The sequence below is a fragment of the Rhinopithecus roxellana genome, chromosome 3, assembly GCF_007565055.1.
Source record: "Rhinopithecus roxellana isolate Shanxi Qingling chromosome 3, ASM756505v1, whole genome shotgun sequence".
NCBI lineage: Eukaryota > Metazoa > Chordata > Mammalia > Primates > Cercopithecidae > Rhinopithecus > Rhinopithecus roxellana.
The window spans coordinates 170,551,114-170,578,718 of NC_044551.1; the positions used below are offsets into that span (position 1 = coordinate 170,551,114).

Sequence of the window (27,605 nt, forward strand, 5' to 3'; positions counted from 1 at the left end):
GCTCCCACTTCTTTCTGTGTCCGCTAGGCCCACTAGACCATGGGCTCCCTGAGGGCAAATATTCATTCACCTCTGCCCTCAGTGTCCTGAGGCACGGAGCAAGTAGCAGTCCTATAAGTAGCATTTGTGACCAGGAGTTTCCCCAAGTCAGGTGGGCTGTGCTAGGCAGAGGGTCCGTTCATTCATTCTCCAGCCTTTACCTAACACAAACTTTCTGCGGGATTAGGCTAGGTGCTGGGGTCTGGGCCCATGGCACGTGGGGCATCTTTACACCTCTCACCTGGAGAGGCCTCAGAGAGGCTCTTCTGGAGCTCCGGTCCCACCCTTCCCTCTTCGTCTCTCCTTCTTTCACTCCTTCATCCCCACCCGCCGCGAGGGCGGCGGTCTGACCCCCGCCCCTTCCTGGGCCCCGAATCCCGGGGGCAGGTGCGGAGGAGGAAGACGACGGGCCGGAAAGGCTCGTGTCTGGGCGGGGTGTAGGGCGCAGGGCCCGCGGGCCTAGGGGATTCGACGGCTGGGTAGCCCCGCGGAGCTCAGACGCCGCGCACTCGCGCTCCATGCACCCGGGCCCGGCCGCCCGCCCGGCCGCCTCACCTTCGCGGGCCTTGAGTAGCACCGTGTTCGCTACGATGTTCTCGAGCTCCATGGGCTGTGGCGCCGCCTGGCGCGCCGGGCCGCACCGCCGGCCGGGATCGCGCGCGAGTGCCGAGGCCGGATGGGATCGGCGCGGCTCGGCGCGGCTCGGCTCGGCTCGCAGTGACCGCGCCGCGGCCTCCCCGGCCTCCCCGGCCGCCGCAGCCAGCCGCGCACTCTCCGCCCCCTCCCGGGGGCCACCCCGGCGCTGGCCCGCCCCGCCCCGCCCTCTGTTTACCTTACATGACCAATCACCGGGCAGAAGCTCCCCGCGCCGTCTTACCATTAGTCTTCCTCTTCATCTTTCCCCCGCCCCCCGAGCTGGGGACTCGCTCAAATGAGTATGGGGCGGGATCAGTCACGTCACCTCTTCCTGGTTGGTCTGAGGGCGGGGTTCAGCCCCTAGGTTCGAATTTCTAGGCTTTCGTAGGATACCAAACTGCCAATTAGGGCCGAGCCCTCGGCCAGGACAACGGAGGTGGGTACTCTGGGGCACGCCCAGGAGGCCGAATGTGTGATTGGGTGAAGAAGACGTCCGTCATCTTAAATACTGCATTTTGATTGGGCCATCGCCTGAAGGTGTGGCCCGGCAGCCTTTAGCTCGCAGATGGCTTTTCTAGGGTTTTGTTGGGGATGCGTTCCGTATCCTGGGCCTCCTGCGGGCTGGCAGCGAGTTTGTTTGGTCCACTTGTGTGGCCTTATTCCCTTGGGTCGGTCCCAACCAGGAGGGCGCACATCGAAAGAGGGAGAGACAGGGAGGAGGCTGCGGCCTCCGCAGCCGTTCCCCGACCTCTTGCCCGGTCGCCGCAGGCGCCCCGCCCAGCCCCCGCAGCCGGATGTTGTGATTTCTCTCCACCCACTCGGCCTAGTCTTCCCTTGGCCTCTGCTGCCTTATAAGGCAGCGCTACCACCCCTAGACGTTGGGATGAGTTCACACCCATTATACAGGTGGGGAGCTGAGGCGCCGGACGTCAAGTGGCTGGCTCCAGCCTGAAGACTACGGAGAAAACAAGGCTGAAATCTTACAACTAATCAACACCTTGTAGCTTAACACCCCACTTCCTCCACCCCCCACTTCACGCAGCAGGAAACGGGCATGCCCAAATTCCGCGAGTAAGGCAGAGCCGGATCCATCTAGGCTTATCTAGTCCCTGTTCATTCATTCATCCGAAAACACTTACTGAGCAACACTTCTGTGCCAGGCACCAAGCCAGGTGCTGGAGAATACAGTGGTGGCAGCAAGATAGCCAGGCTCCCTGCTTACTTGCTAGAAGTGGAGGGAGCAAGTGAGGGCCGGGTGAGATAGAGGTAATCATTCTGTAAATAACATATAGATAGTTTCAGAGAGTGACAACTGCTCTTGGGACGTTAAGACAAGATAGAGTGTGTGACACTCTCAGTGTGTGACATTTGAGCGGATCCAGTAGAAGCAACAGCAAACGCAGAGGCTCTAAGCCAGACTAAGTGGTGTTTCAGGGAATAGGAGAAGGCGTCTGCAGCTTCTGGGGCCCAGTGGTCTGAGATGAGACGGAAGAAGCAAAGGCACTAGCTAGGTCATGGAAGACCGTGAACACGTCCAGGAGGTTGAAATGTTTTTGCTAAGTGAAATGTGAAACATTTGAAAGAATCATTTATAATTTTAAAATATCACTCTGGTGGATTCCTAGGGAGCCAAGAGTGGAAGCAGAGCAGTCAGGAGGTTACAGAATTCCAGGAGAGTGATGGCGGTGGCCTGGACTAACAAGGTGGCAGTAGAGATGGAGAAAAGTGGATGGATCTAGGATCTAGGGAGTTAAGATAAGTACCTTAAAAGAGGGAAACCCTCCTGGCTAATGCGGTGAAACCCTGTCTCTACTAAAAACACAAAAATTAGCCAGGCGTGGTGGCCGGCGCCTGTAGTCCCAGCTACTTGGGAGGCTGAGGCAGGAGAATGGCGTGAACCTGGGAGGCGGAGCTTGCAGTGAGCTGAGATCGCTCCAGCCTGGGCGACAGAGCAAGACTCCGTCAAAAAAAAAAAAAAAAAAAAAAGAGGGAAATCCAGGGGCCAGTGGAACATAGGGCAGTTGCCTCACTTAGTGAAGGCTGTTGTGTCCAAGTGAAATCTGAAGATTCAGTGAAAATGGGCAGGTTACTGGAGTAGGGAGGGAAACAGCCTTCTGGCAGAGGGGTATCACATGTTCAAAGTTCCGTAGAGGAAGTCAGGAAGGGCTCCTGTGTTCAGCACCTAAGGGCAGAGCATCCAGCTAGAGTTTAAAGGTACACAATGGGGTGGACATGGAGGGCAAGAAATGAGGCTGAAGTCTTAGGAAGGGCCTGGATCAGGGAGGGCCTTGAGAGCCACCTAGGGAATTTTAGACTTCATCTTGAAGGTGGTAGGGAGCTGTCAAGGAGGTTTTGAGTACGGTGATCAGATTTGCTTTCATAGAGAGCTCTGGGCTGCACTGTGAAGGATAAGCTGAGGGGAGGGGGCTGGCTTGTTGTTTTAGTTCCCAACATCTGAAGCCCTTCCCATTTGAGAAGAATCCTATAAGATGTGGAGGCAGACCCTGCCTTCAACTAAGGAAATCAAAGAACGGAAGTGGAATTTTTTCTCCTAGGTCTCTGGTAGCTGGAGCACAATTCCGATGTTTCCAACCAGGTCTTTGAATCTAGAGCAAGTGAGCAGCACAAGACATCGAATTCATTGTGGAGGCCGAGCAGGCTGGGGGAGGGAAGGAAGGCAGTCAAGCTAGGCCCTTCCTGGGGGAGGGGGATTCAGCAAGCCCCCAGGCTGTCCCGTCCATTCCTCATCTGTTTAGTTACCCAGAATTGGCTTCCTTGTCTGCAGGCCAAGTATCCTAAGACAGGTGAGAGACCTTTTAGAAGGAACCTTTAGAGAGAGGAATGATGGTGCCCTATGCTGGGGCAGTGGCCAGGACATGCAGACAGGTGGACAGAAGGAGATCTGGCATGTAGCTGGCGTGAACAGGACATGGCAATAGATAAGAGGTGAAGAGAAGATGTCACTCAGGAAATTTGGTTCCAGCTCTTCAAGCCATTTTCTACCTGTAGCCAAAGTGATATTTTTCAAAGGGAAAATTGGCTAAGCATGGTGGCTCATGCCTGTAATCCCAGAACTTTTGGAGGCCAAGGCAAGCTGATCACCTGAGCTCAGGAGTTCGAGACCATGCTGGCCAACATGGTGAAACCCCATATCTACTAAAATATAAAAAATTAGCCAGGCATAGTGGTGCGTGCCTATAGTCCCAGCTACTCAGGAGACTGAGGCATGAGAATCGCTTAAGCCCTGAAGGTGGAGGAGTTTGCAGTGAGCCAAGATCACGCCAGTGCATTCCAGCTTGGGCAACAGAGGGAGACTCCATCTCAAAAATAAATAAATAAATAAATGGGAAAACCTGCCACCAACCATCTGAGATGTGCGTGTCTAGGAATTTATCTTACAAACATCATTGCACTTAGTCTGGTGCTATTCATTGCAGTATTGTCCAAAAAGATGCATTTTTTTTTTTTTTTTGATACAGAGTCTCATAAAAAACACAAAAATTAGCCAGGAATGCTGGCCTGAGCCTGGAATCCTAGCTACTCGGGAGGCTGAGGCAGGAGAATCGGTTGAACCCAGGAGGTAGAGGTTGCAGTGAGCTGAGATCGTGCACTCCAGCCTGGGTGACAGAGTAAGACTCTGTCTCAAAAAATAAAGAAGACTCTGGACAGATTGGGTTCTGCTGCAGTAACAAACAATCTCAAGTTTAAATAACCTAAAACAACAAAAGTTCATTTCTCACATGTACCACATGTCCAACACAGCTTGTTGGGTGGTGGGGTAGCACTACACGTAGTAGTCACTCAGGGCCCCAGCATAATAGGGGCTTCATTGCAATTTCTGCTTCTATAATGGCAGGTACTAAAAGGAAATGGGAATGTGGTAAATCATACAATGGTCCTTAAAGCTCACACCCAAAAGTGACACAAGTCACTTCTGCTCATATTTCATTGGTCAAAGCAAACCACATGGCCACAACTAGCTTTTAAAGGGTGGGGAGAAGGGCTGGTGCGGTGGCTCACGCCTGTAATCCCCACACTTTGGGAGGCCAAGGCTGGTGGATCACCTGAGGTCAGGAGTTTGAGACTAGCCCGGCCAACATGGTGAAACCCCATCTCTACTAAAAATATAAAAATTAGCCAGGCGTGGTGTTGCACACCTGTAGTCCCAGCTACTTGGGGTGCTGGGGTGGGAGAATCGCTGGAACTCAGGAGGCGGAGGCTGCAGTGAGCTGAGATCATTCCACTGCACTCCAGCCTGGGAGATAGAGTGAGACTCTGTCTCAATAAATAAATAAATTAATTAATTAATTAATTAATTAAAGGAGTGGGGAGACACAACATTACTATGGCAGATTATATTTTCTGAAGATGAGTGTAACAATGCATTCCCATCCCACAGTCACTCCTGCAATGGAACCTTGCCACCCACACAGCAAGAGATAGAGTTTAATTTCCCTCCCCTTGAATTTGGTCTGACCTTAATGACTCTTTGTCGTCAGTTGAATATGGCGGAAATGATGCAGAGTGAAGTCTGAGGCCAGGTCAGAAAAGGCCATATGGCCTGGCTCCCATAAAATGCCGGCTTTCCAGAACTGTCCTCTTGGGCTGTTTCCTCAGAATCACTGCTGCTGTGAGAAGCCCTAGCCAAATGGAGAGGCCACACGTGTGTGCTCTGCTGTGGTTGACAATCCCAGCTGAGCCCAGGATGCTGGGATGATCCAGTCATCCCACCCCAAGCACCAGACATGTGAGTGAAGAAGCCTCCGTATAATAATTCTAGCCCCTGGTAATTTGAATCACCCCCAGCCATTCAAGTATCCAGCTGAGGCCCCTGGCATTTTCCCTGCTGAGTCCTGCCTGAATTCCCAACCCACAGAATCCATGAGCATAATAAAGCAGGCCACTAAGTTTGGAGTAGTTTGTAATGCAGAAACAGGTACCTGGCATAACTACTATAGGCCTGGAAGGAGAAAAGAATTGGAAATATTTGGTGAACAACACTAACAACCACTACAGACAGTTTTGCTTATATACATGTTGGCCACTTTGGGAAGGCCACGTGAGGCAGCAGAAGTGCTGTTCGCATCTGGGAAGGGGTAGTTAAATGGCTGGGGACAGGGACAGGAGGGAGGTTTTTCACCCTATTCCCTTTTGCACCGTTAATCTTGTATCGTGTGACTGGATGGCCTGTCTTTTTTTTTTTTTTTTTTTTTTGAGACGGAGTCTCACTCTGTCGCCTGGGCTGGAGTGCAGTGGCGGGATCTCAGCTCACTGCAAGCTCCGCCTCCCGGGTTTACGCCATTCTCCTGCCTCAGCCTCCCGAGTAGCTGGGACTACAGGCGCCCGCCACCTCGCCCAGCTAGATTTTTGTATTTTTTAGTAGAGACGGGGTTTCACCGTGTTAGCCAGGATGGTCTCGATCTCCTGACCTCGTGATCCGCCCATCTCGGCCTCCCAAAGTGCTGGGATTACAGGCTTGAGCCGCCGCGCCCGGCCAGGATGGCCTGTCTTAAAAACTATCAGCTGGATCCTGTCACTCTCTTGCTCAGAACTCTCCAGTGGCAGACTGTGGTAGGCAACCTCTAAGGTACCCCTGCTGCCAGGGATCTCTGTTTCTTCCTGGTATTCACACCCTTGAGATCCCCTTAAGTGTCAGGTGGACCTCCTGACTCACTTTTTTTTTTTGAGATGGAGTTTTGCTCTCCTTACCCAGGCTGGGGTGCAATGGTGCGATCTCAGCTCACTGCATCCTCCACCTCCTGGGTTCATACAATTTTCCTGCCTCAGCCTCCTGGGTAGCTGGAATTAAAGGCGCTCACCACCACGCCTGGCTGATTTTTTGTATTTTTAGTAGAGACGGGGTTTCACCATGTGGCCAGGCTGGTCTGGAACTCCTGACCTTGTGATCTGCCCACCTCAGTCTCCCAAAGTGCTGGGATTACAGGTGTGAGCCACCACACTTGGCATTTTTCTTTTTCTTTTTCTTTTCTTTTTTGAGACGGAGTCTCGCTCTGTGGGAGTCTCACTCTGTTGCCAGGCTGGAGTACGGTGGCATGATCTCCACTCACTGCAACCTCCGCCTCTGGGGTTCAAGCAATTCTCCCGCCTCAGCCTCCCGAGTAGCTGGGACTACAGGCGCGTGCCACTACGCCCAGTTAATTTTTGTAGAGATGGGGTTTCACCATGTTGGCCAGGCTGGTCTTGAACTCCTGACCTCAAGTGATCTGCCCATCTTGGCCTCCCAAAGTGCTGGGATTACAGGCATGAGCCACCGGGCCTCGCCTGCGCCCGGACTTTTCTTTTCTTTTCTTTTTTTTTTAGACAGAGTCTCGCTCTGTCGCCCAGGCTGGAGTGCAGTGGCGCAATCTCAGCTCACTGCAACCTCTGCCTCCCGGGTTTAAGCAATTCTCCTGCCTCAGCCTCCCAAGTAGCTGGGATTACAGGCACCACCCACTGCGCCTTGTTAATTTTTGTATTTTTGGTAGAAATGAGGTTTTGCCATGTTGGCTAGGCTGGTTTCAAACTCCTGACCTCAGGTGATCCACCTGCTTCAGCTTCCCAAAGTGCTGGAATTATAGGCGTGAGCCACTGTGCCCAGCCACATTTTTTTTTCCTAAGAGACAGGGTCTTGCTCTGTCACTCAGGCTGGAGTGCAGTGGCGCGGTCACAGTTTACTGCAGCCTCCACCTCCTGGGCCCAATCGATCCTCCTACGTCAGCCTCCCGAGTAGCTGGGACGACATGCGCGTGCCACCATACCCAGCTAATTGATTTTTTTTGTAGAGATAGGGTCTCCCTTTGTTGCCCAGGCTGCTTTCAAACTCCTGGCTCAAGCAATCCTCCCTCCCTGGCCTCCTAAAGTCTTGGGATTACAGGCGTGAGCCACGGCACCCAGCCTGACTCACTTCCAGTGGAAAAAATGCAGCCAAGGTGATGGAATGTCATTTCCAACATGAGATTACTAAAAGATTGTGGCTACCATCTTAGGTAACTCCTCTTGCTCCCTCACTGGCTCAATCTGAGAGAAGCCAGCTGTTATGTTGTGAGATGGAGAGACCTATGTGGCAGGTAACTGATGTCTCTAGCCAGCAGCTTTGTAAGTGAACTTGAAAGTGGATCCTTCCCCCAGCAGCCTCAGCTGACCCTCCGATACAGCCTTGTGAGAGATGCTGACCCAGTGGCACTCAGTTAAACAGTGCCAGGTTCCTGACCCATAGAAACTGTGACCCATAAATACCTTTTTTAAAAAAAGAATTTACGGCTGGGAGTGGTGGCTCATGCCTGTAATCCCAGCACTTTGGGAGGCCAAGGTGGGTGGATCACCTGAGGTCAGGAGTTCGAGACCAGCCTAACCAACATAGTGAAACCCCATCTCTACTAAAAATACAAAAATTAGCCAGGTGTGATGATGGGCACCTGTAGTCCCAGCTACTCGGGAGGCTGAGGCAGGAGAATCCCTTGAACCCAGGAGGTAGAGATTGCAGGGAGCCAAAATCGTGCCACTGCACACTCCAGCCTAGGTGACAGAGCTCCATCTCAAGAAAAAAAAAAAAAAAGTTTAATTGATGTGAGGCTGACCCACATGAGAGAACTAGAGTTATCACTGAAATCAGTCTACATAAATGTCATTTTAAGCTGCTAAATTTTGGGACAATTTGTTATGCAGCCATAGACAATTAATATGCTTCTCATTACACTTAAAAAATAAAACCTCCTTGAAGCTGCAGTGACCCATGATCATACCAGTGCACTCCAACCTGGGTAACAGAGCAAGACCCTGTCTCAAAAAAATAAATAATAAAATGAAAACCCTCCTGTAGTCCCAGCTACTTGGGAGGCTGAGGTGGGAGGATCACTTGATCCTAGAAGTTCAAGGCCAGCCTGGACAACAACATCGGGCGACCTATCTCTACAAAAAATAAACAATTAAAATGTTAAAAACCCTATATTCTTCCCTGTGGCCTACAATGGCCCAACTTGATCCGGGTCCTGTTTCCCTCTCCAACGTTATTTCATGCCATCTCCCTCTCGTTCGGTGTGCGCCAGCAGCCACACCTTCTTCCTGCATCCGTCAGGAACTGCACTGTCCAATATGGTAGCGCCTAGTCACATGTGACTACTTAAATTAATTAAATTTGGCTGGGTTCGGTGGCTCATGCCTGTAATCCCAGCACTATGGGAGGAAGAGGCGGGTGGATCACCTGAAGTCAGGAGTTCAACATGGTGAAACCCGTTTTTACTAAAACCTGGCCAACATGGTGAAACCCATTTTTACTAAAAATGCAAAAATTAGTCGGGTGTGGTGGCAGGCACCCGTAATCCCAGCTACTTGGGAGGCTGAGGCAGGAGAATCACTTAAACCCGGGAGGTGGAGGTTTCAGTAAGCTGAGATTGCTCCATTGCACTCCAGCCTGGACAACAAGAGAGTGAAACTCTCTCTCTCTCTCCCTCCCTCCCTCTCTCTCTCTCTCTCTCTCTCTCTCTCTCTCTCTCCATATATATATATATAAAATCAAGGCCAGGCACAGTGTCTCATGCCTCTAATCCCAGCACTTTGGAAGGCAGGAGGAGGATCATTTGAGGGCAGGAAGAGGATTACTCCCGGAACAGGAAGAGGATCACTTGAACCCAGGAGTTCAAGACCAGACAGGGGAGCAAAGTGAGAGTCCATTTTTCCAAAAAAAAAAAAAAAAAAAAAAAAAAAAAAAAAAAATGCTCAGAGTGGTGGCTCATCCCTGTAATCCCAACACTTTGGGAGGCTGAAGCTGGTAGTTCACTTGAGCCCAGGAGTTCAAGACCAGCCTAGGCAACACAGCAAAACTCTGTCTCTACAAAAACTACAAGCCAAGCATGATGGCTCAGGCCTGTAGTCCCAGCTGCTCAAGAGACTGAAGTGAGAAGATGGCTTGAGCCTAGTAGGTTGAGGCTGCAGTGAGCTATGATGTCACAACTGCACTCCAGCCTGGGCAACAGACTGAGACCCTGTCTCTCAAAACTAACAACAAAAAATCAAACTTCAGTTCCTCAGCGACACTGGCCACATTTCAAACATTTCAAGTGCTCAATAGCCCTGTGTAATCAGTGGCTACTGTATTAGACAACAGAGACAGAGAACACATCCATGATCACAGAAAGTTCTCAGATGGCACTGGTCTGGAAGAAAGAGTGGCTTTTATTTGTGTAAAGACTCTATCTTGGCCGGGCGCAGTGGCTCATGCCTGTAATCCCAGCACTTCAGGAGGCCGAGGTGGGTGGATCACCTGAGGTCAGGAGTTTGAGACCAGCCTGACCAACATGGTGAAACTCCTGTCTCTACTAAAAATGCAAAAAAATTAGCTGGTATGGTGGCACACATCTGTAATCCCAGCTACCTGGGCAGGTAAGCCCAGCTGTAGAAAGACAGAAGCCAGGGCAAGGGGACAGTGACTTTCTGCTCTGGTCTAAAGGAGTTGGTGGAAGACAGCCAGATGTGCAAGAAGATCTGGGGACAAGTGTGCAGAAATTAGAGATAAAAATGTATCCACATTAGAAAGTTTCTTTGTACACTTCCATGAACTGAGCTCCAACCACACGCCAGGTTCTGCCTTTTCACATGAAATCCCATTCAAACACCTCAACAAGTCTACCAGACAGCATGAGTGCCCATCCCTCCCTACAGAGGTGTGGCAATGCAGATTGAGACAGGCCGAGCTTCTTAGCCGTTATCACGCTGCAGGGCGGTGGCCAAGGTGGGAGTGGAAGGCTTCCTGACTCAAGTCCGGTGCTTCCCTACCTTGCTTCTAAGGTCAGTATTTTCCTGTCCTTTAAACTATTGACTTACCCATCACAATCACATGAAGGGTTTGTTTTGCTTTGTTTTGTTTTAGGAACTTCCTGGTAACAGTGCATGAACTCTGGCAGCATAAGTTAGGACTTTTGGTTGAAACTAAAATTGGCTTAGGCAAAAAAGGGAATTTTGGGGTTCAAGTAACAGAAAAGCATAGGGGTGGTTCTGACTTCAAACGTCTCTGGATGCTGGGTCTCAAATGGTGTCATTCAAAATCTGTCTTTTTCTTTTCTTTTTTTTCTTTTTTTTTTTTTTTTGAGATGGAGTCTTGCTCTGTTGCCAGGCCAGAGTGCAGTGGCACGATCTCAGCTCACTGCAACCTCCACCTTCCTGGTTCAAGCAATTCTCCTGCCTCAGCCTCCCGAGTAGCTGGGACTACAGTTGCGCGCCACCACGCCTGGCTATTTTTTTTTTTTTTTTTTTTAGTAGAGACGGGGTTTCACCATGTTGGCCAGGATGGTCTCAATCTCTTGACCTCGTGATCTAGCTGCCTCAGCCTCTGAAAGTGCTGGGATTACAGGCGTGGGCCACCATGCCCGGCCCAAAATCTGTCCCTTCATACCCTGGCTCTGCTCTTTATTTTATTTTATTTTTTTTGAGACGGAGTCTTACTCTGTTGCCAGGCTGGAATGCAGTGATGCAATCTCAGCTCACTGCAGCCTCTGCCTCCCGGGTTCAAGCCATTCTCCTGCCTCAGCCTCCCAGGTAGCTGGGATTACAGGCATGCCACCACACCCCGCTAATTTTTTTGTATTTTTAGTAGAGGCGGGGTTTCACCATGGTGGCCAGGCTGGTTTCGAACTCCTGACCTCAGATAATCCATCCACCTCAGCCTCCCAAAGTGCTGGGATTACAGGCGTGAGCCACCGTGCCCAGCGTCCATACGCTGTCTCTGCTTTTAATCTTTCTTATCTTTATTCTCAGGTAGGTTCTCCTTTTGAGATGTTAAAGATGGCTGCCAGCAGTTCCAGGCTCATTTGCTAGGAATGTGGCAACCTCCATGGAAAGAGAAAGCCTCTAGCTTTATAATTCCAGCAAAAATCCTGGGGCTGCCTCTCACTGGTTTGATGTGGGTTAGGTGTTCTTTTTTTTTTTTTTTTTTGAGATAGGGTCTGGCTCTGTCGTCCAGGCTAGAGTGCAGTGGTGCCATCTTGGCTCACTGCAACCTCTGCCTCCTGGGCTCAAGCCATCATCCCACCTCAGCCTCCTAGGTAGCTAGGACCACAGGCGTGTGCCACCACACCCAGCTAATTCAGGTGTTCATTTTGAACCAACCGCTGAAGACAGACAGAGGTGGTGTTCTGATTGGCCAGGTCTAGATCAAATGCCCACTCCACCCTCAGCCAAGGGATGGGGTAGGCTTTATTTTATGTATATTGACGCAGAGTAGGGAGGAGCGATTCCCCACAGGAACACTGAGGACCATTTCTAGAAGCAGGGAGAATGAATGGTAAACAGGAAATGATAGACGTCCATCACTGGCTCTCAAATTGTGTTTCACAGCTGTAGCCACCTTGAATTTTCTGGAAGTCAAAGAAGAGGCAGTAGAAATTGAGAGAGATGGAGAGATCTAAGAAATATTTAGGTACCTGGTGCAGTGGCTCATACCTGTAATCCCAGTACTTTGGGAAGCTGAGGTTGAGGAGATAGCTTGTGCCCAGGAGTTTGAGACCAGCCTGGGGAACATAGTGACACCTCACCTCTACAAAAAATTTAAAAATTAGCTGGGTGTGGTGGTGGATGCCTGTATGCCAGCTACTTGGTAGGCTGAGGTGGGAGAATCGCTTAGAGCCTGGGACATTAAGCCTGCAGTGAGCCAAGATCATGCCACTGCATTCTAGCCTGAGCAACAGAGTGACACCCTGCCTCAAAAAATAAAAAAGAAAGAAAAGAAAAAATATATCTATTTATATATATTTGAGACGGAGTCTCACTCTGTCAGCCAGGCTGAAGTGCAGTGGCACGAACTTGGCTCACTGCAAGCTCCGCCTCCCAGATTCACACCATTCTCCTGCCTCAGCCTCCTGAGTAGCTGGGACTACAGGCGCCCGCCACCTGGCCCGGCTAAATTTTTGCATTTTTAGTAGAGACGGGGTTTCACTGTGTTAGCCAGGCTGGTCTCGATCTCCTGATCTTGTGATCTGCCAGCCTTGGCTTTCCAAAGTGCTGGGATTACAGGCGTGAGCCACCACGCCCGGCCAATAAAGTAGCCTTTCACCACCACACCTGGGGAGGGGTGATCACAAAATGAAACTGGCAGAGGAAGAGGAAGGGAGATGGATGTTGAACATCCAAATGCCCGTTAATGTCCACCTCACACCTCATCTCACACTCCCTACAAGGCTCCCTATGCTCACCACATTCCCCATTTGACATGCTGCATTCAGGCTTCTGTGGAGTTGTATTACTCACTCTGCCTCAAACCCCTACTTGGGGCGAAGACCTGTTCAAAAGGCCCCTTCCATTTAGAGGAACAGCTGCCTTCTCCCCAAGAGGAAGGAGCCAATGTGGGAGTGGCCTTAGGGCCAGGGTCTATACTCAGGTGCAACCAAGAATTGACAGAGCCAGGCATGGTGGCATGCATCTGTAATCCCAGCTACTCAGGAGGCTGAGGCGAGAGGATCACTTGCGCCCAGGATTTGCAGGCCAGCCTGGGCAACTTAGTGAGACCCTGTCTCTTTAAAACAACAACAAAAAAACGGTGACAAAGGTGCTTTCGCTTTAATGACTCATCAGTATATCTAATAGTTTCACTTTCATCATGGAGTTAACAGCTGTCACATCAATGACTTTGAAACCAGTGGTAGGAAAGATGCCCCTCCTCTCCTGCCCTCCTCTTTCTGCGTTTCTGTTCCAAGAAGTCTTCCACAGCCTGCCTGTCTTCCAGCAGAATTAATAAATTGCTACATTCTGTTTTCATTTCCCATAAATTACTTATGGGATAACTTAGGACTCTAACTGAAAGTGACAGAAGTCCACTCAAATTGGTTTTATTGGCTCATATAACTGAGAAGTCTTTTTTTTTTTTTTTTTTTTTTTTGAGATACAGTCTCACTCTGTTTCCCAAGCTGGAGTGCAGTGGCACAATCATAGCTCACAGCATTCTGGACCTCTGGGCTCAAGTAATCCTCCTGCCTCAGCCTCACAAGTAGCTGGAAGTACAGGCACGTGCCACCACGCCTGGCTAATGTTAAATTTTTTTGGAGAGTTGGGATCTCACTATGTTGCCTACATCAGTCTTGAACTCCTGGGCTCAAGTGATCCTCAAGTGATCTCCAGCCTCCCAGAGTGTTGGGATTATAGGCTTGAGCCGCTATGCCTGGCCATAACTGACCAAGTCTTAAGGATACTTCTAGTTTTAGGATCTAGGCTGTCAAAGTCATGAGAAATCAGTCCGTCAGTATTAGTTCTCAAATGTTGTATAACAAATCACCCTAACTTGTAGCTTAAAGCAACAACATTTAATGATGATTTATCACAGTTTCTGACGGTCAGTTTTGCCTTGAGGTCTTTCACAAGATTGCAAGCCAAATGTCAGTCAGGGCTGCAGTATCCACTTCCAAGGCAGCTCATTCATGTGGCTGTCAAATTGGCACTGGCTGTCAGCAGGGCGCTTTACTTTCTCCCTACATGGGCTTCTCTGCAGGGCTGCATGCGTGTCCTCAGAGTGTAGTGGCTGGCTTCTTTCAGAGTGAGCAATCCAAGAGACTGAGGCAGAAACTGCAATGTCTTTTATGACCTGGGTTTGGAAGTCCAACACCCTCACTTCTGCCATATTCTTTTTTTTTTTTTTTTTTTTTTTTTGGTAGACAGTCTCTGTCGCCCAGGCTGGAGTGCAATGGTGCGATCTCTGCTCACTACAACTTCCGCCTCCTGGGTTCAAGTGATTCTCCTGCCTCAGCCTCCCGGGTAGCTGGGATTACAGGCACGTGCCGCTACACCCAGCTAATTCTTGTATTTTTCATAGAGACGGGGTTTGGCCAACATGTTGGCCAGGCCAGTCTTGAACTCCTGACCTCAAGTGATCCGCCTGCCTTGGCATCCCAAAGTGCTGGGATTACAGGCGTGAGCCACTGCACCCAGCCACTTCTGTCATATTCTAATGGACACAATGAACAGCCCTAACTCAATGTGGGAGGACACTATACAAAGGCGTGAATCCTAGGTGGTGAGGATCAATGGGGACTGTCTTTGAGGCCGTCTGCCACAGCATCCCTCCATCCTTTCTGCCCTGTTTGCTCTGCTTTTCCTATGTGTAGGCTTCATTCTCAAACAGGCCCTCCCTAAACAGTGACAAAGGTGATCATCAACGTGTTCAGACCCGCATGCTCTGTGCTTAGTAACCCCAGTGCAACTTTTTTGCTTTCCCAAAAGTTCTGGCAAAAGTCCTAAACTAGCACTTTAATTGGCCTAAGTTGTGTATATGCTTATCTCGGAACCAATCACTGTGGATTAGAGATGTCATGCTCTGATTGGCCAGACCTAGGTCCATGCCATGCCCTGAATGGCCAGACCTAGGCCACACCCATAGCCCTAGTTCTGAGGATAGAGCTGGCAGCACTAGAGCCCATGGAAGAAGTAAGAGAGGAGTTGTTAAAGGAAGAATCAAAGTGTCATTACTGAACCAAGACAGATACTGGGCAGCATATGTGCACCCCATCTTCTCTTGTGTTCCAGCTGCACATCTGAGTGCCCCTTGGTTTAGCACTTTTCTCATGAAATCATTTGCTTTCTTGCCTCACTTCCTGTGGTTGGTAGAATGCTAATATGGCCCCAAGATCTCTACCCCTGGTGCTTGCAGACTTCCCAGTTATTCTGTTAAACACGAATGTAGATGCTTCTGTGAAAGAATTTTGCGTATGTAATTAAAGTCCCAAATTGACCTTAAAATAAGGAGAATGGCAGGGCCAGGTGCAGTGGCTCACACCTGTAATCCCAGCGCTTTGGGAGGCTAAGGAGGGCGGACCACGAGGTCAGGAGATCGAGACCATCCTGGCTAACACGGTGAAACTCCGTCTCCACTAAAAATACAGGCCGGGTGCGGTGGCTCAAGCCTGTAATCCCAGCACTTTGGGAGGCCGAGACGGGCGGATCACGAGGTCAGGAGATCGAGACCATCCTGGCTAACACGGTGAAACCCCGTCGCTACTAAAAAGTACAAAAAACTAGCCGGGCGAGGTGGCGGGCGCCTGTAGTCCCAGCTACTCGGGAGGCTGAGGCGGGAGAATGGCGTAAACCCGGGAAGGGGAGCTTGCAGTGAGTCCAGATCCGGCCAGTGCACTCCAGCCTGGAGGACAGAGCGAGACTCCGCCTCAAAAAAAAAAAAAAAAAAAAAAAAAAAAAAAAAAAAAAAAAAGCTCCTGGAGCTCAAATCCACTAAAAATACAAAAAATTAGCCTGGCGTGGTCGTGGACACTTGTATTCCCAGCTACTCGGGAGGCTGAGGCAGGAGAATGGCGTGAACCCTGGAGGCATAGCTTGCAGTGAGCTGAGATTGTGCCAGGCACTCCAGCCTGGGCAACAGAGCCAGACTGTGTCTTAAAAAAAAAAAAAAAAAAAATGATTTTGGTGGGCCTGACCTAATCAGGTGAGTTTTTGTTTTTGTTTTTGTTTTTTGAGACGGAGTCTCACTCTGTCGCCCAGGCTGGAGTGCAGTAGCATGACCTAGGCTCACTGCAAGCTCCACCTCCTGGGCTCACATCATTCTCCTGCCTCAGCCTCCCGAATAGCTGGGACTACAGGCGCCCGCCACCATGCCAGGCTAATTTTGTGTATTTTTAGTAGACACGGAGTTTCCCCGTGTTAGCCAGGATGGTCTCGATCTCCTGACCTTGTGATCCGCCCAACTCGGCCTCCCAAAGTGTTAGGATTACAGGCGTGAGCCACTGGGCCGTGCCATGTGTCTCCTTTTAAGAACTCACCTGGGCCAGGCACGGTGGCTCAGGCCTGTAATCCCAGCACTTTGGGAGGCCAAGGTGGGCGAATAACGGTCAGGAGATCCAGACCATCCTGGCTAACACGGTGAAACTCCATCTCTGCTAAAAATACAAAAAATTAGCTGGGCGTGGTGGCATGTGCCTGTAGTCCCAGCTACCCGGGAGACTGAGGCAGGAGAATGGCGTGAACCCGGGAGGCGGAGCTTGCAGTGAGCTGAGATGGCGCCACTGCACTCTAGGCTGGGCGACAGAGTGAGACTCCATCTCAAAAAAAAAAAAAAAAAAGGAGACACATGACCAGAAATACAGGCCTCAGAAATACAGGCCTCCGGGAGCCGAGGATAGCCCCTGGTTGACAGCCTGCAAGGAAGTAGGGACCCCATTCCTGCAACCATAAGGAACTGATTTCTGCAGACAACCTGAATGAGCTTGGAAGTGAATCTTCCCCGCATGGGATTTTTAAACTACGGAGTTGTGAATTAATAAGTGGGTATTGGCCGGGCACAGTGGCTCATGCCTGTAATCCTAGCACTTTGGGAGGTCGAGGCGAGTGGATCACCTGAGGACAGGAGTTCGAGACCAGCCTGGACAACATGATGAAACCCTGTGTCTACTAAAAATACAAAAATTAGCTGGGCATGGTGGTGGTTGCCTGTAATCCCAGCTACTTGCGAGGCTGAGGCAGGAGAATCACTTGAACCTGGGAGGCAGAAGTTGCAGTGAGCCGAGATCATACCATTTCACTCCAGCCTGGGCAACAAGAGTGAAACTCTGTCTCAAAAAAAGAAAATGAAAAAAAAATTAAAAATGGGCATTGTTGTAAGCTGCTGAGTTGATGGTAATTTGTTACATGACAGTAGAAAATGGACACACTTCACAGTGGACTCCACGATCCCCGTGAAAGGGAGCTTCTCTTTGATCTCCTGAACCTCCTCGTCTCCACAGGACCCAGAGCACAAGAACGTCCCTTCTCCTGCTTCTAGTCCCACTGTCTAGAAAAGAGAGGAGGAGCCCAGCTCTTCATCATTCCACCCCCACCCACCAACTCCCAACTTCCTGGCCCTCAGGGGGTGACCAAGGAAGTCGCTCTACTTGGCTTTCCGTAAACAACCTGTGCCCCACCAGGTGCAGGGGGGCAGCTTGACCAATCCCTATTTCCAAGACCTTTGGCCAGCCCTATTGATCTGGACTCCTGGGCAGGCAGGTGGACCAACGGACAGACGCCATGAGGGCTCTGCTGCTCCTGGGGTTCCTGCTGGTGAGCCTGGAGTCAACACTTTCGGTGAGTGCTGTGGGAACCAGGATTGTTCCAGGATGGTCCTGGGGGGAGCAGTCGCTATCACAGCCATGGCCTCTGCTCATGACCTGTGGGTTCAGGTGACTAAGAGGCCTATGTGGAAAGGTGAGGCCAGCCCCGAAGGCCCAGGCAGAGGAGATAGGCAACCCGACTGGGTGGATACAAGGGCACAGCCTACATTTCTGGGGGAGATGGGCCTTAAGAAGACAATGGGAGGAGGTAGAAAGGGTTTGGGGTCTTGGGAAGAAATCTCTGCATTTCTGGGCTGTGACATGAAGCTGCAGACTAGCAACAGATCAGTGGCAGGCTATGACTTCCAGGCAGTTCCCTGCCTTCTTCTCTCCCTTGTAGATTCCACCTTGGAAAGCGCCCAAGGAGCATAAGTACAAAGCTGAAGAGCACACAGTTGGTAAGTGGCTCCTCCTCCTGAGAACCCTTGGGTGGGGATGTGTATGGTGCGGCGTGTGCAGTCTCAAGACAGTCTAGTCTAGTGCCTACCTGGTGCTAGGTCTTATGCCCACGGGCACCAGAGTGATTGTGAGCTGTGTGATCCTTGAGGGCAGGGCATAACTGTGTCTAAGTGCCCACGAGCCTGGCTCGGAGCAGGTGCTTGAGATATGTGCTGCTGGTGCCATCACACCTGGGATCCTGCCAGCCTTCCTCAGTTTCCCCGGCTTTTCCCCTTCTTTTCCTTTCACCAGTATGTCTCGTGGGCATCAATCATGCCACACAGAGGCCAGGGCCTTCAATGGGCAAGGAAGGATCAAGAGCTGGTCTCTGGCATTTGAATGCCTCTGAATCCCAGCTTTATCACTTATGAGCTGGGTGACTCTGGGCGAGTGATTTGAGTTCTCCAAGCTTCAATTTCCCCGTCTGCGAAACCAGGTTGATAATAGTAAACCTCTCAGGGTTGTTGAGAAGGAAAACCCATGTGAGGCATTCAGCCCATCACCTGGTGCAGGGAAATGCTTTAAAAATATTAGCTTTAGGCCGGGCGCGGTGGCTCAAGCCTGTAATCCCAGCACTTTGGGAGGCCGAGACGGGCGGATCACGAGGTCAGAAGATTGAGACCATCCTGGCTAACATGGTGAAACCCCGTCTCTACTAAAAAATACAAAAAACTAGCCGGGTGAGGTGGCAGGTGCCTGTAGTCCCAGCTACTCGGGAGGCTGAGGCAGGAGAATGGCGTAAACCCGGGAGGCGGAGCTTGCAGTGAGCTGAGATCTGGCCACTGCACTCCAGCCCGGGCGACAGAGCGAGACTCCGTCTCAAAAAAAAAAAAAAAAATATTAGCTTTTATTATTAAACTACCTTTTAGATGAGGGGTACCTGCCATTTCCCCCTTCCTCAAGCCCTGCCATAGCTCCTCATTGCTTTCATTCTTCCAGATGCTAAATTACCTAGAGGCCAGGCATGGTGGCTCATGCCTGTAATCCCAGCACTTTGGGAGGCCAAGGCAGGTGGATCACGAGGTCAGGAGTTCGAGACCAGTCTGGCCAACATGATAAAACGCTGTCTCTACTAAAAGTACAAAAATTAGCCAGGCATGGTGGCATGCGTCTGTAGTCCCAGCTACTTGGGAGGCTGAGGCAGGAGAATTGCTTGAACCCAGGAGGTGAAGGTTGCAGTGAATGAAGATCACACCATTGCACTCCAGCTTGGGCAAACAGAGCAAGACTCTGTCAAAGTGCTGGGCAACAGAGCAAGACACCGTCTCAAAAAAAAAAAAATTTACCTAGAGCATGCCACATAGCAGGGCCTGTGAACCACATGGACCCTAACCTGGTGGGCCTGACTTGGTGGGGTTGAGTCCCTAAACATGGCATTGAGGCCCAGCACATTCCAACCCTGGACTCCCTCAGCCTCCTCTCTTCACCCCACAACCGAAAGTTTCTCCTCCCTCTTGCCTTACCCAACCTTGGTGCCCTATCCTTGCCTAATGCCCTGCCTAGTGTCCCCCGCTCCTCTCTGTCTGTCCATCCCATTTGCATCTTTTTTTCTTTTTTTTTTTGAAACTGAGTCTCGCTCTGTTCCCTAGGCTGGAGTGCAATGGCGCCATCTTGACTCATTGCAACCTCCACCTTCTGGGTTCAAGCAGTTTTCTGCCTCAGCCTCCCGAGTAGCTGGGATTACAGGAACCCACCTTCATGCTGAGCTAATTTTTGTATTTTTTAGTAGAGACAGGGTTTCACCATGTTGGCCAGGCTGGTCTCAAACTCCTGCCCTCAGGTGATGCACCCACCTCAGCCTCCCAAAGTGTTGGGATTACAGGCGTGAGCCACCGCACCCAGCCCCCATTTGCATCTTAAAGGTTCATCTCAGATCCATTTCTATTTACTGTCCTGGTTCTGGTTTGGTACTTTGACAAGTGCACTTTGCCTTTAACAAAATAGTGGCAGAAGCTTATTAAGCAGGTACTATGTGGCAGACACTGCTCAGCATTTCACGGCATTATCTCATGAAGCCTCACGACAGTTCCTCTGAAGAAGACACAGGCAATTCTCGTTATTCGCGGTGGTTATGTTCTGTAAAATCACAGTGAACACTGAACTGGCAAACAGTATTAGCTTCCTGTGAGCTTCTGGTCACAACATTTTCATCAACCAACAGTATATAATCTCGTTTTATGTGTGATTCTGTTTAAAGACGTTTTATTTAATATATGTGTTGCTGATTCATCAATGCTAAGCTGATGGCACTATAGCTCACACCTGAATGAAGTGTGTCTAACACACGCTTTCTCCCTGAGGTAGCCTTCTTGTGCTTAGGAACTATACAACTCTTGAGCAGGAGGCTCAGGGGCCATTTCCAAAAGCAAAATCCCCAGCAAAAGCACGAAGTGTGAAAAACATTGCGCTAAGTAGATTGAAAAGGACACTCGTTCAATACGACAGCTGAAACAAGAAGCAGCAGCGTGACGCCTTGTTGAACCTTAACTGGGAGTGTGCAAAGTTTTTACTGCTCTGTGCATGTCCACAATGGCCATGAAAGCATTTCAAGTATTGACTTGGGAGTTACAAATAAAATTTAGCAAGTAGGCACGTTCTCAAATACAGAACCAGAAAATAATGAGGATCAACTGTAGCATTATTACTGCCATTTTTCAGATAAGGAAACCAAGGCTCAGAGTGGTTAACAGTGACTTCAACGTTCAACAAGTATTATTAAGTGCCTGCTTTGTGGCAAGTGCTCTTCCTGGCCTTGGGACTGCAGACTTACCCAAGGTCACACAGCTAGCAGGTGGTGGAGTCAGGAGTCTACTCCAGCTATCTGAGTCTTGAACCCAACCTTTTTTTTTTTTTTGAGACGGAGTCTCTCTGTCACCCAGGCTGAAGTGCAGTGGCGTGATCTCAGCTCACTGCAAGCTCCGCCTCCTGGGTTCACGCCATTCTCTTGCCTCAGCCTCCCGAGTAGCTAGGACTACAGGTACCCACCACCATGCCTGGCTAATTTTTTTGTATTTTTAGTAGAGACGGGGTTTCACCGGGTTAGCCAGGATGGTCTCAATCTCCTGACCTCATGATCTGCCTGCCTCGGCCTCCCAAAGTGCTGGGATTACAGGCTTGAGCCACCGCGCCCAGCTCTGAACCCAATTTTTAAAGCAGAAAGTGTTTTCAATGCACAGCGGCCTTTTTGAGGGTCTGTCCTTTTCCCAACCAGACCCTGAGGGGCAGTGCCTGCGCAGTTGAGTACAGGGGAAGTCCTCAGCGAGTGTGTTGTCCTTGCAGTTCTCACTGTCACCGGGGAGCCCTGCCACTTCCCCTTCCAGTACCACCGGCGGCTGTACCACAAATGTACCCACAAGGGCCGGCCAGGCTCTCAGCCTTGGTAAGACTACGCAGAGGAGTTGGAGCAGAGGCCTGGGAGACATGCGCCCTGGCTGTCCTTCTGTCCAAGGAACTCTGCTCGGAGAGAGGGGGCTGTGAGAGGGGAGGGTGGGCCAGGCCCCTGGGCAGAGCAGGGAAGTCTTGTCTCTTTCTACAGGTGTGCTACCACCCCTAACTTTGATGAGGACCAGCGATGGGGATACTGTGTGGAGCCCAAGAAAGTGAAAGGTGCTACACATAGCCTCTGGGGTGGCCCGGGGCTCTCTCCTCCCGCCTCATTACTCTCCTGGTATCACCAAACCCCACACACCTGGGATTCTGGGCCCAGCCCCTTCTCTCCCTCCACAATACCCTTTGGAAGTCCAGAGGGAGAGTTCTGGGAAGGAGTGGTCCCATTTTGCAGGTGGGTAAACTAAGCCTTGGAAACTTGAGTAGCAAGGTCACAAGGCAAGTAGATTCAAGTAGGGCCTTGGCCCCCAACTGTCTGACTCAGCTCCCTGCTCTTCCTCCCACCGTGTCCATCTCTCAGACCACTGCAGTAAACACAGCCCCTGCCAGAAAGGAGGGACCTGTGTGAACACGCTGAGTGGCACCCACTGTCTCTGTCCACAACACCTCACTGGGAACCACTGCCAGAGAGGTGAGGAGATGCTGAGGACCCGGGCGGGGGTGCTGGGGGACAGGGGCAACCCTGGGCCTGCAGAAGAGGTCGCTGGATACCAGGAGACTTGGCATGGTCCTCGACTCTCCTGAGACCACTGTCCCTCTTTGTCCCCAGAGAAGTGCTTTGAGCCTCAGCTTCTCCGGTTTTTCCACGAGAATGAGATATGGTATAGATCTGAGCAAGCAGCTGTGGCCAGATGCCAGTGCAAGGGTCCTGATGCCCACTGCCAGCGGCTGGCCAGCCAAGGTGAGCAGATGGTTGGGAACGGGCCAGGGAGGAGCGTCAGGAAGACAGGCTGGCAGGAGGCCGGGTGGTGTGCCGGGAAGGAGAGTTCTCTGGGGGGGTCTTTAGGCCCAGGGGTGGCTCACTGCGTCCCCTCCCCAAGCCTGCCGCACCAACCCGTGCCTCCATGGGGGTCGCTGCCTAGAGGTGGAGGGCCACCGCCTGTGCCACTGCCCGGTGGGCTACACCGGACCCTTCTGCGACTTGGGTGAGTGAGGGTCTAGAGGAAGCAGAAGGCCAGCCCCCAGGTGGGACGGGCTTGCCAGGAAGGAGGAGGGAGAGTGCAGAAAGCCGATGAGAGGGCGGCAGGAGAGCCCAGCCCTGGCTGCCCAGGGAGCCCCCTCTCTCCTCAGACACCAAGGCGAGCTGCTATGATGGCCGCGGGCTCAGCTACCGCGGCCTGGCCAGGACCACGCTCTCGGGTGCGCTCTGTCAGCCGTGGACCTCGGAGGCCACCTACCGGAACGTGACTGCCGAGCAAGCGCGGAACTGGGGACTGGGCGGCCACACCTACTGCCGGTGCGCCGCGTGGGGCTGGGTGACCCCTCCGCCCGAGGGCCCCGGGCTCCCGGCGCTCTAACGGCGCCCCCTCGTGTGGCTACAGGAACCCGGACAACGACATCCGCCCGTGGTGCTTCGTGCTGATCGGCGACAGGCTAAGCTGGGAGTACTGCGACCTGGCACAGTGCCAGGCCCCAACCCAGGCGGCGCCTCCGACCCCGGTGTCCCCTGGGCTTCATGTCCCACTCATGCCCCCGCAGCCGGCACCGCCGAAGCTTCAGCCCACGACCCGGACCCCGCCTCAGTCCCAGACCCCGGGAGGTTAGGAAGCAGGGGGAAGAAGGAGCCGAGAGGGCTCTGGGCGGCGAGCTAGATTCCGGCGGCCGGCGGCGGGCTCCGCGCCCTCAGCCCCGGCTCCTCCACAGCGTTGCCGGCGAAGCGGGAGCAGCCGCCTCGCCTGACCAGGAACGGCTCAGTGAGCTGCGGGCAGCGGCTCCGCAAGAGTCTGTCTTCGATGACCCGCGTCGTTGGCGGGCTGGTGGCGCTACGCGGGGCGCACCCCTACATCGCCGCGCTGTACTGGGGCCACAGTTTCTGCGCCGGCAGCCTCATCGCCCCCTGCTGGGTGCTGACGGCCGCTCACTGCCTGCAGGACCGGCGAGTACCCGCCCGCCCAGGGCCGCCCCAGGGACCGCGGCTCCTCCGTCTCCCAGCGCGGCTTCCACGCTGCACCCGAACCCGTGCCCTACCTTCTCCCGCCCCACCCTTCTTTCCACGCCCCTCCAGAGCTCCCGGGGAGGAATCCGGAACACGAGATGGGGTTCGGGAGCAGGGGGCTTCCCCAGAACGCTTGTGGCCAGGTTTGAGCGTTCTGCCTCTCCCCTACCCGCCCGCAGGCCCGCACCCGAGGATCTGACGGTAGTACTCGGCCAGGAACGCCATAACCACAGCTGTGAGCAGTGCCAGACGCTGGCCGTGCGCTCCTACCGCTTGCACGAGGCCTTCTCGCCCGTCAGCTACCAGCACGACCTGGGTGCGTGGGGGCACCCCGCGGGGACGGGAAGAAAGGGTGGGCCCCCGGCATCCCGGCCTCACGCTCCTCTCCGCCCGTGTTAGCTCTGTTGCGCCTTCAGGAGGATGCGGACGGCAGCTGCGCGCTCTTGTCGCCTTACGTTCAGCCAGTGTGCCTGCCAAGCGGCGCCGCGCGACCCTCCGAGTCCGCGCTCTGCCAGGTGGCTGGCTGGGGCCACCAGTTCGAGGGTAGGCACAACTGCTAGGGGCAGGGTAGGAGAGGAGGCCTTTGATCACTGGGTTAGGCGGGAGAAGCCTGCGACTGTGTTATCATTCCGGGTGCCTACAGAATGGGTGGCGCTGACCTGGTGGGTTGTGAGAATGTGTAGGGCCACCCAGGGCCTAGGATTCACTGCTGGGATCCCCCAAATCTCCTGGGGATACAGGGATAATAGAACTTGCTCTTGGTTTCCTCTGGGCGCCGGGCTTCTAAGGCCAACTATGACGCTGACCCCGCGCTTCGGGCTAGTGTGGGAGCCAGGTTCTGCGACTCTGGATTGGTGGTGGGGGTGGGGTTTCCGTTTCCGCCCCGCCCATTCAAATCCTGGCTCTTCCCTGGACCTCAGCTTCCTTGCCTATGAAATTGAATTAATGGCATCTCCTCCCCCTCGGGCTTGCTGCAAGAGAGGAAGGGCATGAGTGGGTTTAGAAGCGCCTGGCGCAGCGCTGTCCATCGTCCGGGCGGCGAGCGTTGTCAGATGGGGTGTGAAGAAAGCACTCTGTGTTCGCAGGGGCGGAGGAATATTCCAGCTTCCTGCAGGAGGCGCAGGTACCCTTCCTCTCCCTGGAGCGCTGCTCAGCACCGGACGTGCACGGAGCCTCCATCCTCCCCGGCATGCTCTGCGCAGGGTTCCTCGAGGGTGGCACCGATGCATGCCAGGTGAGCCCTTAGCTCGATTGGCGTCCTTCCCCGAGGCCGTCAGGCACAAATCCCAGGTCCACAGCACTGAGCTGCGTGTTTCCGACCCAGGGTGATTCCGGAGGCCCGCTGGTGTGTGAGGACCAAGCCGCAGAGCGCCGACTCACCCTGCAAGGCGTCATCAGCTGGGGATCGGGCTGTGGTGACCGCAACAAGCCAGGCGTCTACACCGATGTGGCCTACTACCTGGGCTGGATCCGGGAGCACACCGCTTCCTGATTGCTCAGGGACTCATCTTTCCCTCCTCGGTGATTCCGCAGTGGGAGACTGGCTGGGGCATGGAAGGCAAGATTGTGTCCCATTCCCCCAGTGCGGCCAGCTCCGCGCCAGAATGGCGCAGGAACTCAATAAAGTGCTTTGAAAATGCTGTCAGGGAAAGCTCTTTTCTTCATGGGTCCCGCCGGGAAATGCCAAGACAGAAAAGCGATTCACAGCTTCTCCACAGCTCTCAGAGAACAAGGTCTATGAGATCTTAACGTGCAAAATCTAGATGCCGGTCCAGCTAATGTTTTACTGAGCCTAGGATACTGTGTACCAAGCCCTGTGCAAGAAGAAGCTGCATGTTATTCCTTATGAGAAACTCACTAACATTTTGTTTACAGAGCAATAATTCTCAGACCATACACTAAGATCACTTGGGGAGTTTTTGAGCCAATCTATGCCCAAGTTCCACCTCAGACCAATTAAATCAGTATGTCTAGGGATGGGGCATGGGTAGTGGTATATTTTTAAAACTCCCCAGATAATTCCATGTGCAGCCAAGGTTGAGAATCATGGTTAGAAACACTTAGCATTGGCCAGGCGCGGTGGCTCACGCCTGTAATCCTAGCACTTTGAGAAGCCAAGGCAGGCGGATTGCTCAGGCGTTCAAGACCAGCCTGGGCAACACGATGAAACCTCATCTCTACTAAAATACAAAAAATTAGCTGGCACGGCGGCGTGCGCCTGTAGTCCCAGCTACTCAGGAGGCTGAGGCAGGAGAATCACTTGAACCGGTGGGAGAGGGAGGGGGAGGGGGAGTTAGCATTGACTGTGGTGTGGAGCCTAAGGGCTGGGTGACATATCATTGTCCCCACCCCAACACGCACTAGGGTAGTGGGTCTCAGAGTCCCTTGGCTAGCAGTACCATCACCAGGGAACTTGTTACGCATAGCAAATTTACACATAGCAAAGCTACACTTTACACTGCTGAACAGAAAGTCTGGGGTGGGGCCCAGCAATCTGTTTAACAGCCTTGCAGGGGATTCTGATGTTCTCTCATGCTTGAGAACCACAATCTGGGGGTTGAATGGTTACAAGTGGAGGTCTGGCTGTCCAGACACAGCATCCTTTTGTTCACAAAACCAGCTTTTTAAAATTAAAAAAAGATTGGCCAGATGCGGTGGTTCACGCCTGTAATCTCATCACTTTGAGAGGCTGAAGCGGGAGGATTGTTTGAGCTCAAGAGTTCCTGATCCGCCTGGGCAACATAGTGAGACCTCATCTCAAAAAAAATTTTTTTTAATTAAATGTTTTTTTTCTTTTTTAGAGACGGGGCCTCGCTCTGTGGCCCAGGCTAGAGTGCAACGACACGATCCTATAATCTTGCTAATGAGTTTAAGCGATCTGTCCGCCTCGGCCTCCCAAAGCGATGGGATTACAGGAACGAGCCACAGCGCTCTGCCAAACCCTTTTTACAGGATAACCTTAGAACTGCCCCTGCACTACACGCCCACGCCCCACGTGCCCCAGCCTGGGTGGTCCCTCCGGGACGGCGCCTTGTGTGACGTCACAGCCCCAGCATGCGACGCAGCGCCGCAGGCCTTCCCCGCGTAGCGCCTCTACATTGCTCCGAGAGGCACGAGGCTGCGGGGCGCACTCGGAGCGCGATGGGCGACTGGAAGGCCTACATCAGTGCAGTGTTGCGGGACCAGCGCATCGACGACGTGGCCATCGTGGGCCATGCGGATAACAGCTGCGTGTGGGCTTCGCGGCCCGGGGGCCTGCTGGCGGCCATCTCGCCGCAGGAGGTGGGCGTGCTCACGGGGCCCGACCGTTGCACCTTCCTGCAGGCTGGCCTGAGCGTGGGGGGCCGCCGCTGCTGCGTCATCCGCGACCACCTGCTGGCCGAGGGCGACGGCGTGCTGGACGCACGCACCAAGGGGCTGGACGCGCGCGCCGTGTGCATGGGCCACGCGCCGCGCGCGCTCCTGGTGCTCATGGGCCGACGCGGCGTCCATGGGGGCATCCTCAACAAGACGGTGCACGAACTCATACGCGGGCTGCGCATGCAGGGCGCCTAGCCGGGCAGCCAGGCCGCCCACTGGTGGCGCGGACCAAATAAACTGTGACCTGGGCGCGGCTGGCTCCTTCTCCACTTGCGCGGTGGGAGGACTTGTAAATAAGGACACTGGTCTTTGCAAGACAGTTACCTGGCGGAGATGGGATTTTGAGTCTAGAGGCTGCCAGGCTCTTGTGCCCTCCGCCCTGCTCTCCCATGGACGCCTTGCAGAGTCTCCTGGCCTGACTGCTGCTCCTTGGCGCCTTCCCAGGGTCCTAGGCACCCCGCAGCTGAGGAAGAGTCCAAGGGTGGGGCTTCTCAAAGTCTGTTTCAGCCTTAGCGTCCTTT

General features: G+C 52.7%; 3 protein-coding genes across 8 annotated transcripts in view; 2 read left to right on the top strand and 1 right to left on the bottom strand.

Annotated features, from left to right (window-relative positions):
• Positions 1 to 809, bottom strand: part of GRK6 (G protein-coupled receptor kinase 6) — a 29,048-nt gene extending 28,239 nt beyond the window's left edge. For 2 of the 4 annotated variants that reach the window (XR_004056258.1, XR_004056257.1), the window contains exon 1: positions 595 to 804. Coding sequence is in view for 2 of the 4 variants with exons in the window: in XM_030926834.1 (XP_030782694.1) it covers positions 595 to 646 (52 nt within the window). In the remaining 2 variants the exon portion in view is untranslated. Of the gene's footprint in view, positions 1 to 594 lie in introns of all 4 variants that reach the window. The other 2 variants (XM_030926834.1, XM_030926835.1) reach the window with 1 other exon arrangement.
• A 9,581-nt stretch (positions 810 to 10,390) lies between these two features.
• F12 (coagulation factor XII) lies at positions 10,391 to 25,366 on the top strand. Of its 3 annotated transcripts, none has more exons than XM_010386430.2 (15): positions 10,391 to 10,458; positions 17,637 to 17,718; positions 18,085 to 18,142; positions 21,462 to 21,561; positions 21,718 to 21,788; positions 22,090 to 22,200; positions 22,339 to 22,470; positions 22,610 to 22,714; positions 22,860 to 23,025; positions 23,111 to 23,328; positions 23,433 to 23,664; positions 23,904 to 24,040; positions 24,124 to 24,267; positions 24,810 to 24,958; positions 25,049 to 25,366. In XM_010386430.2, the coding sequence occupies exons 2-15, from the start codon at positions 17,662 to 17,664 to the stop codon at positions 25,214 to 25,216; spliced, it is 1,848 nt and encodes a 615-aa protein (XP_010384732.2). In that variant the 5' UTR covers positions 10,391 to 10,458; positions 17,637 to 17,661; the 3' UTR covers positions 25,217 to 25,366. The 3 variants fall into 3 exon arrangements, with proteins under 3 accessions (XP_010384732.2, XP_030782701.1, XP_030782700.1); XM_030926841.1 differs by having other exon boundaries at positions 10,408 to 10,458; positions 17,641 to 17,718; XM_030926840.1 differs by having other exon boundaries at positions 10,416 to 10,458; positions 17,562 to 17,718.
• A 1,426-nt stretch (positions 25,367 to 26,792) lies between these two features.
• Positions 26,793 to 27,335, top strand: PFN3 (profilin 3). The gene has a single exon (XM_010386429.2). The coding sequence runs from the start codon at positions 26,866 to 26,868 to the stop codon at positions 27,277 to 27,279; it is 414 nt and encodes a 137-aa protein (XP_010384731.2). The 5' UTR covers positions 26,793 to 26,865; the 3' UTR covers positions 27,280 to 27,335.
• The last annotated feature ends 270 nt before the right edge of the window (positions 27,336 to 27,605 follow it).

What these genes read in the sequence shown, in the direction of transcription:
- PFN3 (XM_010386429.2), top strand. Translation starts at nt 26,866, where the DNA reads ATGGGCGACTGGAAGGCCTACATCAGTGCAGTGTTGCGGGACCAGCGC.
- F12 (XM_010386430.2), top strand. Translation starts at nt 17,662, where the DNA reads ATGAGGGCTCTGCTGCTCCTGGGGTTCCTGCTGGTGAGCCTGGAGTCA. An exon ending in CGGCCAGGCTCTCAGCCTTG is followed by an intron (nt 21,562 to 21,717) that starts GTAAGACTACGC and finishes CTCTTTCTACAG; the next exon opens with GTGTGCTACCACCCCTAACT. An exon ending in GCTCACTGCCTGCAGGACCG is followed by an intron (nt 23,665 to 23,903) that starts GCGAGTACCCGC and finishes ACCCGCCCGCAG; the next exon opens with GCCCGCACCCGAGGATCTGA.